At 35.0% G+C, this 21,698-nt stretch overlaps 1 protein-coding gene across 1 annotated transcript in view; it reads left to right on the top strand.

Annotated features, from left to right (window-relative positions):
- The window catches only part of LOC149576087 (acyl-CoA-binding domain-containing protein 4-like), a 110,438-nt gene that overhangs the window by 84,946 nt on the left and 3,794 nt on the right, over positions 1–21,698 (top strand). The window contains exon 14 of the mRNA XM_089816279.1: positions 7,084–7,167. Within this exon, the coding sequence (XP_089672405.1) occupies positions 7,084–7,167 (84 nt within the window). The remainder of the gene's footprint in view (positions 1–7,083; positions 7,168–21,698) is intronic.

The raw sequence follows: 21,698 nt of genomic DNA, 5'->3' as shown, positions 1-21,698 counted from the left end.
CATATAAACATTTAAAAGACTTTAAATTATTAATCATAATTTCAAAATCAAGCAACTACTAACATCATATAACAGTTAATGGTTAACGACCATCTTCATTAACAGTTAATACAATGGATATAAATAAATAACTACCTACTTTACATGATCATTAAAGAAAAATCCATTAAATCCAACGGTTATGAGTAAGTTTAAAATTAGGTCAAAAATTTGGGATGTAATATGAACCAACATACCCAAAGATCTCTAAACGTCACTACTAACCAACAAGTGCCAAACTAATCTATGTGAATTAGACATACAAACTCAATTCCATCCAACTAGAATTCAATAACAATGTAGATTGGACACTCAAATCAAAAGTTCCTAAGTGTTTAATCGATACAAGTCAATTTTCCATTAACAATGTCAAGAGGATAACCAAAAACCGACCTCCGAACCCTACATGCCCCAAAAGCGAATTGCCAAAGTCTATTTCACTAATTGATGTTACCGTATAGGATTTTACAAACTTGTTAGGTCCACTCGATTAAGATATTGTTTTGCTACAATGGTAAGAAAGTAACAGTCAAATGATCTGTAAAATTTAGCACTACCTTGCTTGTTCAGATCTTTTCTGCTCTGTCTTCTTCCTCGTTGATCTTTGTGTGGCTGATTTACTTCATCACACTTTCACTTTGCTCTAACTCTGCTTGGTCTTCCTTCTGTTTTGTTCGGTTCACCTTGCGTATTTTTCTTTCTCTTTACTTTGCACAAATCACCAACTTAACAATATTGACCAGCAACCAAAAACTTGCTCAAACATCTCCTTAAAGTGTAAACTCTTTGCTTCTAGATTCTTCTAGGTTTTGTCATTTAATCACATTCATAAATCTCAGATTCAATGTATTTAGTCTCTTAGAAAATAGAACTTTCATTGAACTTTGTGCTTATCCTTATCTTGTTTCAATCTCCATCATCAAATCTTCATTGTATTTCTCAAGCCATAGATCTTGTAACAAACTTTGACTTCTTCCCCTTTGATCTCTGTTTGGCTGATTTACTTCGTCACACTTTCACTTTGCTCTAACTTTGCTTGGTCTTCCTTCTGCTCTGCTCGGTTCACCTTGCTTATTTTTCTGTCTCTTTACTTTGCACAAATCACCAACTTAACAATATCGACCAACAACCAAAAACTTTCTCAAACATCTCCTTAAATAGTAAACTCTATGCTTCCAGATTCTTCCAGGTTCTGCGGCTTAATCACATTTGTAGATCTCAGATTCAATGTATTTAGTCTCTTAGAAAATAAAACTTTCATTGAACTTTGTGCTCATACTTATCTTGTTTCAATCTCCATCATCAGATCTTCATTGTGTTTCTCCGGCCATAAATATTGTAACAAAATTTGACTTTCGCCTTCGAACTTCTTGAACATTCTTTATTTTTACCATAAGTCGGCCTTAGATCTTATCTTTCTTAACTTGTTCTTCCAGCTCGTACTCGATGAACATTATCTTTCACTCTGGCAATATATCAGTCAGGGAACATATGAATTACCTTGTTAACACTGAACTTTAACTTCTCTTTTGAAAATGCTCGGTTAATACTATACTCCTTTCATCTTGTCACTCGGTGTTGCTTGTGTATCTCAGTGAATACATAGATTTCATCTTTACATTATAGAATTACATGATTGTAAAAAAATCAAACCAACATTACATTATTATTGTCCAATTCATTCAAGTGCCCATAGAATATCATACTTATTAACTCTGTCATCATCATACTTTCTTCAAATCCTCTTCTCGAGTCAAATGACATGGCACTCTACTGAATTAACATAATGTCTAGCCAACTAAGACTTGACATCAATGACAACATAACAACTGATATAACTCTTTCACATACATTCATAGCATTCTCAGTTACATCATTAGTTGGGGCTAACACTAATGTTGCCTAGACTAGGAAGCAAGGCCAAAAAGCTAATTTTGAAAGCAGATAGAGTTAGAACGAGTATTGGAACCACCAAACTTGAGTGAACACTCGAGAGAAAGAAATGAATCCAAACACCCTAACATGCTAATGTATAGGTCACGATAACATCTATCCATATAAACAACATCATCAATAAACAAGATGTATTTAAGCAGCATCGCAGTGAAATGAAGTAAACAACCACAAGATCCTATCTCTAAACGTGGTAATAAGGCTTCAACCAAAAGCATAAATCACAAGGGTAACATACTTGGAATCCCCGAAGAATCCAAGTGAAGCATCAAACTTCGATCCAGAATTGGAAGAAGGCTAACTTTGTACACTGTACACTGGCTCCAACAGTGGTATAGGTATGCCTCCCAACCTCGCGGTACTCGTAGGCCCAATCTCGCCGTGCTGATGGAGATAGTGATCCAATCACAAACATAACCACAGTCATCCAAGGCTAACGCTCATGCCATGTAGAACAAGGGAGATCATGAGACAATGCAATACAGCAGCTCCTGGTCAGACACTCTATGGGATAACTATATAGGGACTCTAGTGGAGTGTAAGTCACTTGGCATTGGAAAGTCCAAGCTATGTGTGGTATGGTAACACGCTCCCCTTGGGAGGCCCAATACCTGGGGTCGTAACATGCTTCCTTAGGAGGCCCATCACTTAGTGTGGTAATGTGCTCCCTTAGGAGGCCTAACACTTATCTTATCATTAAGTTTTATTAACCAATTTAATAATTTGATTATTGCTTGATTAAACCTCTTCAGTCTTCCTTGTCGGTCACTTCTGGGCTGGGGTACACAAGAGAAGCCACTCCACACCTCTACCCTACATACCCATGCTCATTACACGATGAATGCCTATAGGCAATGCAATTTCCCAACCCAACCACAAACGAATCACATCTCAACTGGCCTAAATCTGAGAATTTAGGTCTGGCAAGACCTTGTCATACACATGCGCACATGCTCGTGTGTGGGCACAACCAAATTCACAAAATCAAGAACTAGCGAGGGTTGGATGAGAATTGAAGAAACAATAAGAAATAACAACTAAAAAATTCACTCAATTGCACATATTGCCGGGAGTACAGATTTGACACAAATCTCAATGATGGCAAAGTAAAACCCTGGTCGGATTGGAAACCTAACATACAATCCAAATCCACGATGAAAACATGTGCCAAGAAAAATCGAGAAAACTAGGCAGCACACAAAACGAGGTGATGCAAAAATACTCAAAAATCAATGTTGTTGAAAGTCGATGGAATTAAAACACATTTTTGAAATTGGGGTCAAACACCTCAAATGAAAATAAATTTGAGTTTCAAGCTCATATGCAAAATCAAGTAGCAAAATACCACAAAACTTAAAATAAAAAATCTAAAACATTCACAAACCCTCATATGTTCACTCCTGCCCAATCGGGTAGAACAAGCATACCAAAACGAAGGGGAGCACTAGTTCTCAACCTCTAACTGAATTGCAATCAAAATCAGAAGCTAAAATATAGCCAAAACAATTAAACAAGAGAGCCCTACCTCACAGCCGAACGGGCTAAAATGGGAATTGGCACCACAAAACAACATGACTGTCGAAAACGATGAAATGCTCGGCAAAGAAAGTGTTCCTTGCCATGAATCCAATGAGCCTATTCTCTTGATGATCTCCCAATGAACAAAAGATCAAAAGCCCACAATAGGGTTTTGGAGGATTTGCTCCAAAAACCACAAACTGAAAAAGTGAGGAGCGAGTAAAACTCACTTTTTGGCTAATATATGCACTTTTACAAAGTGGCATATAAAAGGGAAAATAAAATAAAACAATCCAACTAATTCCCTTTGACTCAATTAAAATTAGGAAATTCCAAATAAACAGAATTGAACTACGGAAAAATCGCTGGGATTTAAAATAAATTAGATCAAATATAAAATTTCCCTTAACAATTAAATTGCCTTAATTTAACAATTTTCACGACCACTGTGGTTTCCTAAATGCATAGATACACTCACGGGTCTAGACACAAATGCATAATGAATCCGGATTTTACTAGTTAACTTGAGGGTTTATTATTTTAATTAAAATAGATACGTTACCCATACGGGGATGACATTGGCTCAATATGAACGACCAAACCATTAACTCCATATGCCACTGTCAGGGATATAAGTCCTACATAATAAACAACTCGATCAAGTGTAGATGCACAATAAATAATATAGCCAAAGTAACAGTGTGCAAAATCGCATAAATAATCATTTAATTAAATTCATTAAAATAATCTATTTAAATCATTCATTTGCATTATAATAAGAGTCTATTGTAAGAACAAAGCAAATATCCTTAGCACAAACACATCAACCAGAAATCCAATAATGTCCATCATATAACGGTTAACCACAACTAGAGTTTATATTTGAATACAAAAACAACCAAATATCATCATAAAGCATCATATCACATCACTAGCATCATCATGCAGATATGATCAAACTGAATAGTATAGCATCTAACATCTATCAACCATGATATTGGCAATCAAAATAATATCAAATCATCAAAGCATCTCGAATGCACATATACATAAATCTTATAAATTATCTCTCGAATCAAAATAGGCCATGATATAGAATGCAAACACGGGAGGCACTACAAATACCCATCTAGTTATTATTTATGCACTATCAAATATGCAATGTAATCAATGCTATGAATTAAAATAGCAAAATCCTATTTTCTATAATGCATGGGTTGAACTATCTATTTTATTTGTTCTCTATATCTCTATGCTATGGAATGCCCTTCAATTTATAAAAAACTTGTTTTGGACTTTTTTGTACAATTTTTTACATTGTTTTAAATCTAATTTCTTGCTATTTTTTTGAAAGAATCTTATACTTTGGTTCCCTGATTTTCCGAAAACATATTTTGCTACAATGTATTGAACCATTCACACTCCATTATCAAGTCTGCAATTTTTCATTTGTAGATAATTTTACCTTCATGTGTTCAATTCTGATTATCTAGTTCAATGATTCATAAGTAATTAGGACTATAAGGATTAATCTATTGGACTTAACGAACTTTTTAATAAAAACCTAGGATTCACTTCACCCAGGAGAGGTCTTTGACAGTTTATTCAGCTGTTCAGGGCATCTATAGTTGGTCTTTTTTAAATTTATTTCTCTAACATTTCTATTGAAAGAGCTCCACGGGCAAACCCACAGGCACATGTCCCAAGTTTTTCTGCTTTTCATGGATGCTTTGATAAACAAACTGTTATTTCACTGTTGGTCTCAAGGATCATATGTAGATCTCAAGGATCATAAATAATTTCTTTTGTGGCATTCAATGAATTGGTCAGATATAATTGTGGTATTTTGGGATTAAATTTAAATTACATGATAATAAGATATACAAAAAGTGAAATAAAACTTGTTCAGATTTAGGTTATATATATTGAATACATTTAAACATTTTGTGGATTTTATTAGACCATGATTATCCATCCACAATGGCCTTTACAGAACACTGGCGTTCGCTCTGAGTAAAACAACAAAAGCACTAACGAATGAAATCTATCTAAGAAAACACACATATTTGAAAGATAAAAAAATCTTTAAATCTATATTGGCTAGCTGAGGAATTGTGAATAGAGCCACTGATGTGATGGACTCTTTTAGATTCTAATTTGATCTGTCAAAACAAATCCTTTGATGACTGCCTGGGTGCATTTTCTCTTTTTTATTTGGTGAGTTTCTTTTAGCAACAATTTGAAAGTATCAAGTTCTTCCTTTGTCTTGCTCTTACCTTTGGTGGCTTTAAACCTGTTTGATGGTTTAAAGGAGTCTGCTTGGCTTTGTTCTTACCTTTGGTGGCTTTAAACTTGTTTGATGGTTTAAAGGAGTCTGCTTGGTTTTGTCCTTACTTTCGGTGGCCCTTCATTTATGCAGTGATTTACATGAGTCTTCAAATGATTTGGAAGAGTACCTGATCTGTTGTATGCTTTGACAAGTTACCTAATTTTTTTTCTTCTTTCAATGCTTGTGTTGTAGGTTGATTCTGAGTAGTTTCTTTAAATCCCTTTGATTGGCCCTTGGGGGTGGAATTTGTCATCTGTTCATGGCCACTTTGTTTCCCTTCTATTTCATTGACATCAAAATGCTCGAGTGCCTAGAAGGGGATTTGAAATGCAGACATTTTCTTTGTTGTGCCTTGGTTTTGCATGTTTTTAAATTTGAGCTAGCTTGTCATGTTGATAGCAGTTTTGACATCTGAAGGAATGTATTGGTTGTTCCTGCACAATTCATCCCACAGCCAACTGTATTTTCTGGTAGTGGCTTTTCCATATCGATGCTGAGACAGTTTCTTACAGTTGTGGACTCTCAATTTCTTTGTGAACCTAGATTCTGTGATTTATTTTCCTGAAAGAGTACTCTTGCCAGTGTTTACCTGGAAGAGGATAAGCTACTTGGGAGTTCTTTGGTTGTGTTGAATTCCAGTTTCAAGTTTCATAAGACTTCCTTAAAAAGTTAAAATGTTTCATGAACCATGGTCCATCTTGCAAGACCTGATCTTTGTTTTCTTTAGAGGAGAAGACAACCAATAATATGATTTGAGCACCAGGAGGATGCCCACATAGCCTCTGGTTTTTAATTTTCTAGTACCCATAATTTAAGTGTTTTAATTTGCATAAAACATCTCATGAATTGGCACACTAGATTCTCTTCTTTGAGCAGTTGTCGTCTATTGTAGGATTGAGTTCAACTATGTCCTTTACTAGGAAAGATTGGACAGGTTATGGTTTGATGGGTCATATCTAATTTTATTGAATTCTATAAAGGTTTTTGATGAAAATTATTTTATTCGTTACAATGACTTCAAAAAATTATGCAGATTGTTTTTCTAAATTAATAAATTGTAACTCTGATGAATCATTATTAAGCTTGACTATCACCCCGCGGACATTTCTTCATTCAACAAAATGTGCAACCATATTATGATATACATGTTTATTTTTTATTTTTTTCCTCAGGAAGTCCTTCGATTATGGAGGTATTTGATTGTGACATTGATTATGGTTCATAGAGTATCTTTTGATTTCCAGGGCTTGAGTCTTGTGTCTACTTCAATCAATGGTGAGGATATACTCATTGCTTTTGGTGGTTATAATGGAAGATATAACAATGAGGTATGTGACAATAAGAAGTTTTCTGAAGCAACATTTCACTCCTTACTTGCCTGAATTTTTATCATATGTAATGCCTGCATAATATTTGGTTTTGCATATTTACTATGGTAAACAGAGATGTGTTAATATCATGTAGGTCACCATTATTAATTTATTTTCTGTTTGTTTTGGTTCTAGAGTGGTTTGCCTTTAGAGAGAGAGAGTTGATCTAACTATAATTGTAAGAACGTACTGTAGAATTATGACAAGGAATGTGGAGAAATCATACAGTATTAGAATTATGCCTTGGTTGTTCAAGGTAGTTATCAATTTCATTTATCATCTTATTGTTTTCATCCTTTTTGAGTATATTTCAAGTGCCTCTAGGTGTAATTTTCAATTGTTACTGCTCTCACCTCACTCCTTTCATACTCCTGAATTGAGTTGAATTTTCATTTTTGGAGAATGAAGACTGATTGGTGGCTTTGGCGCACTCTACACAAAACATTTGTTAATGAGGACATCTTTGTAATATTTTAGTTTTAAGTGATCGGCGGAGTTACTAAAAAATGGATGGATACAAAAATGTCAAAGAGATGCTGACGGTTGAATACTGGGGTTATGAGAACATCAAATGTTGCCAAAACTTCATTTAGGTTATAATTGTAGGCTTTTCTTATGTCAATATCATTCAAATATCAAACCAAATCAGTTGGTACCAGAGTTCTCCAATCAGATTGCTTTCACTTTTCATATATTTATTTATGTATAGCGGAACTGACATTTTTCTTCTGTTACTTCTTCGCCTGAGTCCATAATTGGTACCATATCCACTTGTGTACAGATGTGGTCTGCTACATGTGTCCCGGGATCATATGCAACCCAGCAGTGGCTCATTTCACATCAGACTAGGTCTTATACAGATTTGATTTGCTTCGTCTTAGGCTTGTCTGTATCAGCCACTCCAGAGAGTCATATATGTAGTGTCCCAAATTAAGATATTTCTGTATTAATTTAAACCTTGAATATACCAGCAAATTCTCAATATGAAACATATCCAAATTCTTCTTTTATAATCACCCACACAAATACTATGCAAAAAACAGAAATGTATAATGCTGATTTTGATAACAATGTTTAGAAGGGCATTAAATTTGTGCACAAATGGAATAAAAATTCAGTGATTTCTGGAGCTGATCATTATACATGAAATGGACAACCAAAGAACATGTAATATATCAGAATATTACAACCTAATATCCACAAGTGAAACCTGGGAAATATCCTCTGTTTGCTACAGGCAAATTGACAATTTTTTGACCCAACTATGCGACATGAATTGGCAATTCTTGCACCAAACAATTATTTTCTTTCCACAACTGCTGGAAATTTTCTGTGCTGCAATTATAACAGCAGTACAAACAGCTATAATAATTTGAAACAAAACAAGAATGAATGCTAAAACCCAAATGCTGCTTTGCACCAATTTTGAAAACTTTTGCACCTGATTTCTAGATAATTTCGATAAATGATATAGAAGATTTGGTTTCATAAATCAACAATAAAATAACAATATATGAAAAATCTTAACAACACACAACAAAATGGAAACTCACAACAACAAAACTGAAACACTGCTATATATTAACCAAAAAATGTGAAACACACAAATTGGAAACAAAATGAAATCTGTCCTACTGAATCAAAAGGGGTTTCGTCCTTAGACTCTTAAAACTGATGGATTTTCATCTATTGATCTCCACACCCAAGGGTTTTTATCCTCAGATGCATTGATTGAATAAGATGTCCAAACAATGTCTACAGAATAATTATAAATTGGCAAATGATGTGAACTAAAGTTGCCCAACTTATGCAAAAGCTGGGGCACAAATCCTAACATCTCAAGAAGCTCACGAATAAATTAGAGATTGAATATCCTTTTTTCACATTATTCCACTTTTACAATTTCCATAACTACTGTCAAAATATGGAATACTACTGCCTCTATTATGACTTGTCATATGATAACTCTCATCGTTCATAGTATTTGTTAAATTTTTAACCTTTACAGTTACAAAAGGCCCCATTGTGGAATCCCATACTCCAAATTGGAGATGTTAAGGTTTTAATATTTTAATATCTAATTGTCTCATAGCATCTAGGAAATAAATATTCTACGGGACCCAAATTTAATATTAAATAAATAAGTTTCCCAATTACTTACTTTATCCCACATGGAATATTGGAATGGGCATCGTCTCGACTCTCCACAATCTTATAATATTAAAAAATGGAACATGCTAGTGTGCCCTTTTGAAATTGTTTGCATTCAAGTAGTGCAAATTCAAAGTTTCAACTCCTTTTAGCGGTACGTTCAAATTTTTTTTTAGTGGGACCCCATTTCAACCTTTAGAATGAAGTGAATCGATCAAGTGATGTATTGCAATCTTTATCCTGTATAACTATCATCAAACTCCATTGTTAGAGTTCCTTCTTATGTTGGAGAAATTGATGTTGAAAATGTCTAAGGAGATACTTGCAGCCATCATATTCTACCTTCGAAGAAGGATCAATACAGATGATATTTTGTCTTGATACAAGATATTTAATATGCAACTTTGGCTGGCCTCCATGATTGTTTAATGCTATGTTTTGGTGCCCATGTTGCTAATCACCCCTCATGGATTTTGGTATTCACATCCTATGAAAGTTAAAAATAAAGCTATTGCTTTTGAAGGTACATTATTTGAGCATTGCAATTTCTGATCATTCTGGTTTGTTGCTCTTAACTTCGTAGGATCCATTTTCTTCGTTGGTGGAGTAGGAAAGAAGGTAGGTAACAACTTTCCGTCCTTAATTGTAGCCATGGAACTAACTTTATCCAACTGAAAACCAATCCAAACTATAGTGTATGCAATCGATTTCACCCAACAGGCTGGCAGGATTCAAGCTCTGTTACCATTGGAAGAATGCTTATTAAATTCTATCGATGTTAGTTTTGTACCACTACATAATATATAGCAACTGAACACTTGATACGGGTTATCAAACACTCAATTCCTCTCTCGAAAAGTTAATACTCATGAAAACATGACAAAAACTCCAATGTTCCTTACGCCTGTGGATACTAAATCAGTTATATCGATGTGATTTGTTGGTAATCACATAGGCGGTTCTTACATTGTTCATTCAAGGATGACTTGGGTTTTGGGATGATGGTGATGATTTTGTATTAGTGCTAGATGATGTTGATGGTGGTGATGATGGAGGGTGTATTCAAATGACTTATGCCTTCCTAACTTTCTTCTTCAAAACTCCAACTACTAAACTACTTGCTATTCAACTCCTACTCCTATGAATGGAAAGATTAGCAAATGGATGGGGATCAAATTTGATGAAAGCTAATCAGTGGCTCTACCTCCATAGATGCAATGATTCAAGGGAAAAGACTAGTTTACCACGCAAGGCTTCCCAATAAGCTGCTAGGATTCTAGTGGCCTAGTTATAGATCCCTATCAAACATCCACTAATATCACCATGCAACTATTCATCTATTCTTACTCTTACTTAGCAACTTTCTTAAAATAAAATCTACTTTAACAACTTCAAAGGAAATCTAACTCTAACTATTGGAAGTAGAAACCATGCAATAACACCAAATGTTCTTAATCACCATGCAAGTCACAACAATGATAAAGAGAAAGCAACAATTTTCTCTGACCCTTTACAAATGAGAGCAAATGGCCTTATATAGAGGCCAAAATTACAACTGACAGTAGAGTTTAAGAGGCAAAACCTACGATCTAGATTGGATCCTAGAAACCCTAATTAGGGTTGCCATCCCATCGGCCAATGAGTAGATGTCACCTCATCAATGGACCAATGAAAGAAAAGGAAAAGTGGCAACCAATGAGAAGACACCAAAATGGTAGCCAATTAAAATTAGACACCCATCCTACCTAAGAAGAAGGAGAATTTTCCACTTGGGCTTACATCAAATGATCTTCTAATATAGTTCTACCCCTTTCTTTCATTTTTTTAGCCAAAGTAATGAACTTGGCTAGCTTGTCGTTGACTTCCTTCAATAGAGGGCAAAGTGTATGTTTCATCTTGAGCTCAGCTGAATTCATCATTTGATAAGTAGGAGATAATTTCCAGAGTAAGTTAAATTGTGATATTGCTATCAGGATTTAACTAAGTTAAATTGTGATATTGCTATCAGGATTTAACTGTGTGATTTTGAGTCAAACTCATTGACCCATGTTTCATGAGTAGCGATTCAACATGAATCCATCTCTCATGAATTCATCATGTTGCTCATTGTTTGCAATGTTTTCTCATGATCCGTCTCATATTCTTTCTCATATCTGATAAAGGCATTGAGGGAGGCAAGGGTGCCCAAATGTTTCTTCTTGATGGCAACCTTCCCCAACTCATCCAATCTTGATCCAAACTTTGTCTCATTGACGTTCTCCTCTTGTCCACTTGAATTATCCCTTTGGTTTCTAGCCTCAAATATTTTCAAATCACTTCCTCCAAATTTGCTCTTCCTTGAAATTCACTCTTCCTAGAGATTCACTTTTCAATTTTCAACGCCTCTAAATCAAATAAAAGAGGTAGGAGCCCATATAGAATTGCTTTTGATTTTGCACGGTCCTAAGTTGCAACTCTAAATTCTCGCTTATAATCCTAGTCCAATCAAATCTTTTTTTTCCATTTTCAATTCCATTAATAAAATAATACATCCAGTTCTCGAATTGCATACCTTGAGCTAAGCCCATGATCCGACTGAGAAGCACAATGAGATCGCCATATTCTGATTTGAAATATGACATGGTGAGACTTGATGATTTGATAACTCCCTTCTTGCCTTCATGCAACCAATTTTGCTTTAGGTGAATGAAGAAAGCCTCTTGATTATCCTAAAATGACTTGGCTGCTTGATCCATCATTACCATTGTCATGCCTTTGTATTGGAGGATATTAAATGCTTCTTCGACCACTTGTCCGTCGATGTTGGCTAACACTCTCTTCCCTTCATCAAAAAAGGACTTGGTAACAATATCAAACCGGGATGCACACTCCATTACCAATTCTGGACAAGGCAAGGTAGGAGTGAAGACCGCCACATGTCCAATTCTACTTTTGTAGATTTTCTTTGCCATGGGGGATTGCCCTTCTTTCAATCTGTCCTTTAACTGTATCATGTTTACTGTGCTGATATTGGTATCACTTATTCATTTCACTTTCGAGAAAAAGGTGGTCTTAGGGATCATGTCTTCCTTGTCTTTTTTGGTGTTCGTTTCCTTTGGGTTCTTGCTTGCACTAACATCTACCATCCTAAACACTTATTTCTGCCCCTTCGTTCTAAGTGATATGGTCTACCCTTATCGATCTCCAATCTTTTTTCTATCGGTGGAATCTAGCTTATTTTTGCCTTGCCAAGTCCTATCTCCACACTTACCAATCTCTAACCTTTAATCTAGGGGTGAGACTACCACTTATTTCTACCTCTTCATTACCTTAGGATGGACTACTTATATCTCCCAACTTCTATCTAGGGTGGTCTAGCTTATTTTTGCCTCGCCAAGTGTCTTATCATGAAATCTACACTTATCTCTCCAAACTTCAATCTATCAATGAGATGATGAATGCAAGAAGAACATAAGGGAAACAAGACCAAACAAGAACAAGGAGTGGAGTCCGCCTTTAAACCAATCTTCATCTCTAAAATGAATAGAATTTTACCTTAAATCTGCCTTTACCAATAATTGGGCCCTATTCACATTCGGATCAGATTTCAAAATTTCAAGCCTCCTTGCAAATAATGATGCTCCAGCAAAAAACAGAACTTTGACTTCCTTAAAATTGCTCACATTTGCCAAAATCAAACCCTTGTATCACATAGCCTTTTCACCAAGCAAAATCGCCTAAATCTGGAAGTTGAAATCGCAGCTCTTGGAAAGAAAATCAGACCTAAAAAAATTGCCTAAGCTAGAGAAAATTCAGATCTGCTCCAAAATCTGACCTAGGGCAGAAATTCGCCCAAGAGGAAGCAGAAAAATGCCTCCAAGCAAGGAAAAATTTGCCCCAAAAAAATCGCTTAAATTTGCAAGTTACCCTTCTAGAGAAAAATTGCTCAACACATGAGGAGGAAGATGGAATGAGGAGAAGAGAGAGAGGAGAGCCCCTCTTATACCAAAATTTCCACGTCCCTCCAAGCTGGCTAACTTGCCCTAGAGGAAAGCAAAATTAAATTAGCTCTTTATTAATGGCCTAGATTTAAATGCCATGCTAAAACTACTTAGCTCAAAGTGAAATTAGCCCATTTAATTGTTGGTTGTGATAAAAAATTGCGAAATAAAACAAGGAAAGTCTAGGAGATGCCAAAATTTTCATTTAAAAACGTTTTAGCAATTAAAATATCATTAAAATAGAATTTAGCAAGCTAAAATTGATTTTCAAATTTAATTTACCAATCTCTTTCAACATTTAAAAATCTCCTAAGCAATATTTCAACCAATTTAATGAGATTTTGCAATTTAATCTACTCTCAATTTTGCAATGCAATTTTAATTTTTTTCCAAAATAAATCAATTTTCTAGCATTCAAAATTGATTTTCCAATTTTAATTTCACTATCAAAAATTTCTTTTTCATCGAAAAATTCAAGATTTTCCAAAACAATTAAATTTGAAAATTTTTCATTTTGAAAATGCTCAAGTCTATTCAATTATATCCAATTTTCAAAATTCGTCTAAGTACCAAAATTTTTGCAAATTTATCCTACCGAATATGGTTCTAACCATCGAAAAAAATGTTGTCTTTGAAATTTGTTTGGCCTAAGGATAAAATTCACATGCTTCGAAAATCAAGTTAAGGCCAGGTGAAGAAAGAAATCCAAATACATCCCTCCTAGCCCAAAGGCGTACAAAGTGTAAAATTTTCAAATCGAAAACTTTTGGACAACTCCGAAAAAACTTGCTAGGGCAATTGAAAAAAATTCTGAAAATCCGCAAAAATTGCCAAGGCTTGTCCGAAAAAGGTGGTCCCCAAAAATTTTGCGGCGATGGTGTGAAAACCTCACAACAAATTCATACTCAAATATCATCAAAATTTCACTGGTTACAAAATAGGCATTTGGTCAAACAGTTTGTTGGGCTACACATTCAATATTATCACTGATTCTTCCAAGCAATTTGTCAAACACTTGTGTATTGTAACATTCAGAAGTTAACATTTGCCCACTAAGGTAATTCTGAAATAATCACTTATATGAGAGACATTATAGCAAACACTTGGCATGCAAACCCAGTCTCAGATATTAACCAATTCTTCATAGACATTACATAAAACACTTCATATACTGTAACACGTCAGCAAGCAAAATGCTGCCCCAGATTTATATTCAAAGCAGTAGAATTCAAACAAACATTGTATACATACTACTCTGCAACATTCACTTATTACATGTGGGCATTTTTTTTAACACTATATGCATACTCTTGGCACAAATTAAACCACTAAATAGATAATCTATTAAGTCATTTGCAACTTCAACCTTATCATTCTATCACAGAGATTAGGAGCTAAGTTGCAGATTCGGCCCCTTTGTGCTGTCGTTTCCAGGTACGAATCGTATCAGAAACGGATACGATTAAAATACCTTCCAAATTCGCCATGGATGCGTTTTTTGCTAAGCTGAAACGTTTCAATGAAAATCCCACCAAATCTGGTCGAATCTAACATCTATTCGAAAATTTCCAAAATAAATCTGTACGGATTCGAATGATTTTTGGAATGTGTTTTTTCTACAGCGATTCTGGGAAGGCTGCACGATTTTGGAAATGATTTTTCCCAATTTGATAGCCGTAAAATAGAACTTCTAATTCGTTGCAGCAGGATTTGATAGTTAAATAGACGTCATGCTTAGAATTTCGCCACACCACAGGTTGTTTGCATTTGCAGAGGGCATTTTAATTGTCTGTCGTTTGCAGGACGAAGAGGGCATTTTAATTGTTCGCCGTTTGCAGGACGAAGGGCAGCCAGATAGATCACGACTGTTCGCCATTGGCTAGAGGATGAAGGGCAGCCAGAGGACGGGTCACGGCAATAACCAGGCGGAACGGAGGTCGCGACAGTGATTGTTGGTCACGGCGTGTTCGCAGAACCTGCGATCTGCGTTTTAAATTTTGTAATATTTTTAATTTTTGTAAAGTTAGGAAAGAATAATATGAAATTATTATTTTGTAGTTTTGTAAAGTTTTATTCATATTTTTAAAATTTTGTAAAGTTTTTTTAGAATAATATTTTTAATCTTAAGAGTATTACCGTATTTATTTTGTAAAAGTTTTTAAAATAATAGGTAATAGTTGAGTCGTTAATGAATTAAATTTATAAATAGTTTTAATTAAACTTACAAGTTACAAAGCTAACAATGTTTATTAATTTATATTGTGTTGAAATATGTTTTTTTATCTATAAATTATTTTTCAATGTTTATTAATTTATTTTCATATATGGAATTTAACAATGTTAATTTAAAATATTTATAAACATAAATAAATTTTAGTTATTTAGATTATAGTAAAATTAAAAATTACAAATATAGACTAAATTGTTTTTTGATAGGGACTAATTTATTATATTGTATAATAATATATTAATAAAATAATTAAAATATTAAAGAAATAGTAATAGAAATGTTAAAATTTAAATAAATAGTAATATAAATCTTGTATTATAAATTATAAATTATATTTTGATAACTGATCAAATATTTCACATTTATTATTTAATAATTGGTTTTGAAATCTTTGTTAACAGGATTATGGCAACTAATGTTAGCTCATCCACCTTCAAAACCGATCCAAACTCACCTTTATGGAAATATGTACAAATGATAGAACAAGTAAAAGGGGGTGGAACATTTGTATGGATATGCAATTTTTGTAATGTGAGGTACAAAAGTTCATACAGTCATGTGAAAGCTCATTTATGTGCGATTCCTCAACAGGGTATCAAAGCATGTCCTGGAGAGGATGGTAATGGATTGCCACCTCAACAAATTGCAGGATATATTGGAGAGCAAGAGGAAGCAGATGCAAGAGTTTCACGTGGCACAAACCATCCTTTGAAGAAAGGGAAGAAATCAAGTAGGCAACCTCCTCCATCTCATGACTTCCCTGATGTTGTAGTAGAGAGCCACCCATTTTTGGATAGAACTGAAGAACATGTCAAGGGAAAGAGAAGCAAGGGGCCATTAGAGAGAGCATTTAAGAATGATGCAAGAGAGATTGCAGATCAAAGTGTTGCAAGATGTTTATATGCAAATGGTTTGTCATTTAATGTTGTACGATCACCATATTGGCAGGATATGTTGAGAAAAGTAAGTGAAGCTCCAAAAGGGTACATGGGGCCAGGATATGAAAAGGTGCGTAGCACTTTACTAGCAAAGGAGGTAAAAAGCATAGACACTGCCTTGGCTCCTATTAGAAACTCATGGAAACAAACAAGGGTGTCAATTATTTCTGATGGGTGGAAGGATGCCAAAAATCGGCCATTAATCAACGTGATTGCAGTGCGCCTTAAAGGAGCAATGTTTCTTAAAGCTGTGGATTGTGAAGGGCAAGTAAAGGATGCACAATTTATTGCTAACATCCTTATACAGTGCATTCAGGATATTGGCCCTCAAAATGTTGTCCAAGTAATAACAGATAATGCAAAGAATTGTAGAGCAGCAGGGATGTTGATTGAGACGTGGTTTGATCACATATTTTGGACACCTTGTGCAATGCACTCTCTAAACCTCATGCTACAGAAGTTGGGTAGGAAAATAAATTGGATCAAAGAAATCTATGCAGAAGCTGAAGAGATCCAAATGTTCATCACAAACCATCACATGTCACAAGCCATTTTTAGATCATTTTCGCAGATGGAGTTACTAAAGGTAATTGAAACACTTCAACTTTTGAATTTTGTATTTCACTTTAGTAAGTATGAATTTAGATTTTAAACTTGAATGCATCTTTGTATTTTAATTTTAATTTTTTATGTTGAATAGGTTGCTGAGACTCGATTTGCATCAAACACAATCGTCTTGAGGCGACTTGTGAAGGTACGAGAATCACTTGCTAGCATGGTTGTTAGTCAAAGCTGGTCACTATGGAGGCAATCTAGTACTGAGAGGGCAACAAACGTAAAATGAATGATCCTAGATGACAATTGGTGGGAACGAGTCGAATATCTTCGTAGTTTCATTGAGCCCATCACGAGTATGATTCGTTATACTGACATAGATCATCCATGTTTGGGAGAGGTATATGATGGAATTGACTCGATGCTTGAGAAAATGAGACACATCATCAATCAAAAGGAGCAAGATCCTGAAGAAACTTTCTTCAAAGAGGTGCAGACAATTTGTGTTGAGCGGTGGAATAAAATGACCACCCCACTTCATCTTTTTTCATTTGCCTTGACTCCCAAATTTTATAGCGATGAAATTCTTGCTATGCCATCAAGGGTGCCACCATACAAAGATGTGGAAGTTGGTGAAGGATGCAGGAAAGCACTTACAAAACTCTTCCTGGATCGTGAAATGGAGAATATAGTTACGAGTGAGTTTGCTGATTTTGTAGCTTCTAATGGTCAAAGTGCTTCCGCTCTCCGTGACAAGTGTACGAAGGATGCTCATGCTTGGTGGTACCTTAATGGCCATACATCACCGCACCTCCAAACTCTTGCAATCAAATTTTTATCACAAGTAAGTTCTCTTTTTATAGCACCCTATAAATTTTTATTTATATTGCTTACTATTTGTAAAATTGACAAAAAATATTAACTTTATTTTGATTGACAATTTTTTATGACACTCCCTTTGACTCAATAGGTTGCTAGTTCCTCTTCATCTGAGCGAAATTGGAGTACATACTCCTTTATTCACTCAGTGAAACGCAATCGATTGGCAGCAAGTAAGGCAGAAGAACTAGTTTATGTGCATTCCAACTTGCGCCTTCTAATTCACAGTCACAATGAGTACAAGGAAGGGGGCATAAAGTATTGGGATGTAGATCCAGAAAGAACTGATTTGGATTTTTCAGCTGCAACACAATCTTTACTGGACGTGCAGACGGATAGGAACTGTCCTAGTGCAAGTGATTGTGGGGTTGCCTGTGATTCTAATCTGCATACATCATCTATTGTCAATGATGATGTTGATGAACTTATATGATGCACAGTTAGTAACTACTGTGAAGATTGATGCTGCAGCTAACTAGATGAACAACACCATGCATTCAGTCAGTCACAAAATTACTGGCAATTAGGAATAGCTTTCTTTAGTTTGTTTTAACTTTTATTTAATCTTCGTGTTGTTTGCTCCATGCAATAAGGCAAATTGCTGTTTCCAGCAGTCATTAGTCATTTTTTACTTATTGTTAGTCAGTTAAACCTCAGTTCATTCCCTTCATTAGTGTAGTTTTTACTTAAATTTCTGCGTGCATGTGAATGAATACTGGGCAGTTCAGGGGTGACAATTTGATTGCTCTTCTTCATATATTTTACAGTCTTATGCAGTTCAAAAGATGTAATCAGAAGTTCAAAAAATAATAAATCCTATTTTTCTGCCTTATAACAGAGTATGTTCTGTTCCAAATTATGATTTCTTTTTTGTTCTGATTCTTGAATATTGATTTGGTATTATTGTTTTTCTTTTCTGTGCATTGCTGCTTTTCAGTCTCCACAACTACTAGATTTTAATGTTGACCCAACAAACACTGAATTTCAATTCGATATATCTATCATAAAATTCAAGTTTTGACATATTGATACTGATAGTAAATTATCATATTTTGAATTAGTAATATTAAATTATTAATGAAAATTCTGAGTTTTGTTTATCAAATTATCATGCATGACGTGTTATTCTAAATTTTTAAGGCTTCAAATATTGATATAGTTATGATTTTTTATTTTTTATTTATTTTTCTTTATTAGCGTACCCAAACGTACCTTATCTCCCCAAAAAAATGTGGCGTACCAGCTTACCGTACCCACGTACCCGTACCCATATCGGCAACTTAGATTAGGAGAGTACATTGCAGACCATAGATGAAATTTCAGTTTTTAAATCTGAGATTTGGCCCCCTTTTCAGAACAGCAACTCTTACTGCGATTAGACCTGTAAGATGCCCAACATTGCTCATGATTCCAAGGTTTACTTCCACAATATATTGAGGATCAAAGTCCACAATGAAATGTGTTACTACAGCCTAAGACAACCAACAAACATCTGCGTACAGCAGTAATGAACAGAAAAATTCAAAAATGTATTGCAATGCAACCACCATTTCTCACGAGTCATCCGATCTGCTAAAAATAGAGTGACACTCAGCCAAGCCCATTCTATCTTTATTAAATCCACACCTTATTACCCAGCAGAGCATTTACAATTGAACAATGGATGCCATCATCAATTTATTGATTCCATGATGGGATCTAATAATATATCCAGAAAGATTTGCAAACTTCTGTTTGAATAATCAGTTGAAAAACCCTTAGCTGTTCATTTGAACATGGCTTTCAATCTGCTTTAATTTGAATCCAAAACTCTACCATTGAACACAGTAGCAAACTCTGAAGATAAGTTCACTTCTCATAGAAGACTGGGGTTTTGTCCTCAGAATACCAGTCACTGTAAACTCACAAACTATGGAGAAAAAACATTAATAAAATAATCTCATAAATGCTCTTGAAGGAAGACAACGTTTGTTTATAAAGACTCTTCAAACTCCAAGAGAGCCTGCACACTCAGTGTAAGATTAAAACTCACTTCTATTTTATTTTCTCTCCAAAAGAAACTTTATGTCATAATTTAAAGTTGACATCATAATAAAGTTACATTATTAATTTAAACTCTCCCATTGCTCCAAAAATAACCTTTTCATTGAAGTAATGATAATTTGACATACAAGGCTCCTATTTTATGTGCTGAAGATATAAAACTTCTCATCCCCATTCAAACAAGTTATCACACTAAGGTTCTCATGGACAATTTTCATTAAAAGAACAACCTTAGCAAATTGTTATAACACTAAGCTTTGCATAGACAATTTTCATTAAAAGAACAACCTTAGTAAATTTAGTTAAATTATAACCAATAGTACACCTGACTTGCAAACATGACCGATAAGCATTGGAATCGAAATTTGATAACACGAGTGATCTTGATGTTGAAAGATGATAAACGAGCCTGCCTAGATATCTTACCAAAAATAGACGCTCCCTCCAGGATTCTTGGAGCCCAAACCAGAAGCTAAAAATAACATTCGAAAGCGCCATTCAACTCCTCTAATTGTCTAAGCTAATTGGAATATCAAAGTACTCCTTGAATCATGTTGATACAAACTCAAAATGTCTACAACAACTGCACTATTTGAGGACCCAAGAACGGGGACATTACAATTGTCACTGACAGTGACTTCTCATTGTCCTCAACCTCATCCTTCTCACTTTCATCCAATCCCAATGCAAATCCAACCTCCTCCATAGCCTGCCTCTTTGATTTGTAGATCTTATCCTCTCTGACAATGGAGGCTACTCTTGTGATGTCCAATTAGAGTAAGGATCTATGTCATCCAAATCAAGTGGACTAGCTAGTGTTTACTCTACCTTTCTTGTGGACAACCGAAGGTTATATTGCACAAAGGCAAGGTCATTGAGGCATTTATGCACTAACTTGTTCCTCTTCTTTGTGTGGATGGCTTTGGACAAGTTACAATTATGCTCACAATTGGATGAATTGCAAGGCAAGGCTGGCATAAGATTTAGAGGGCAGGACATTGCAGATTTGAGACATTTCCACCCCAATTTTGCCATAAAGCATCAGCAATAAAATATTGAAGAGTTAGATAGCAAGATGATAACATATTTTAGTTTTTATCTACTTATCATACATGTGAAAGACTCCCAAAATCCAAATATTGTATCTGGGGTTTGAGTGTTTCTTCCTCTCTTCGCCATGTTTGAAGAGAATAGCTTGCCCCTTGCATCAGATACATGTTCAATTTGGAACAAATAAGGTCTCTCACCTCTACCTTGAGTATAATCCTCTACATGCATTTAATAAGGCCCTCCATGACCTCTCCATTGAAATCCAAGCAGGATGGAGAGAAGAAAAAATGAGGGTTGAGGAAGAACCTCACTGCATGAATGGGTTGGTGGAGCTGATTGTTCCACCTCCTATCAATAATTTCCCTTATGGGGTCAAATTTGAGGCTGTCCCGCTTCCCTTGTAATTTAATATAGCCTTTTTGGCCCTATCTATGGCCTTATAAAGATACCCCATTGGGGTTTGACTCTAGGTGTCATAAAGGTATCCCATTTGGGTGTAATTTTTAATAGCCTCTTTGGCTCTATCCTTATATCCGAGGTGTCATTTCTACAAGTTCCCTATAATGGGGTCATTTCTTATTTACTTGTGATCACTTAGAATTTAATATTTGCATCATGCATTTAATGTTTGTATCAAAGGTAGTTGTTGTTATGGCGAATCAA

This window comes from Cupressus sempervirens, chromosome 1 (assembly GCF_028749045.1).
Source record: "Cupressus sempervirens isolate cs-2001-9-10 chromosome 1, ASM2874904v1, whole genome shotgun sequence".
NCBI lineage: Eukaryota > Viridiplantae > Streptophyta > Pinopsida > Cupressales > Cupressaceae > Cupressus > Cupressus sempervirens.
This window is presented reverse-complemented; position numbering and strand designations above follow the sequence as displayed.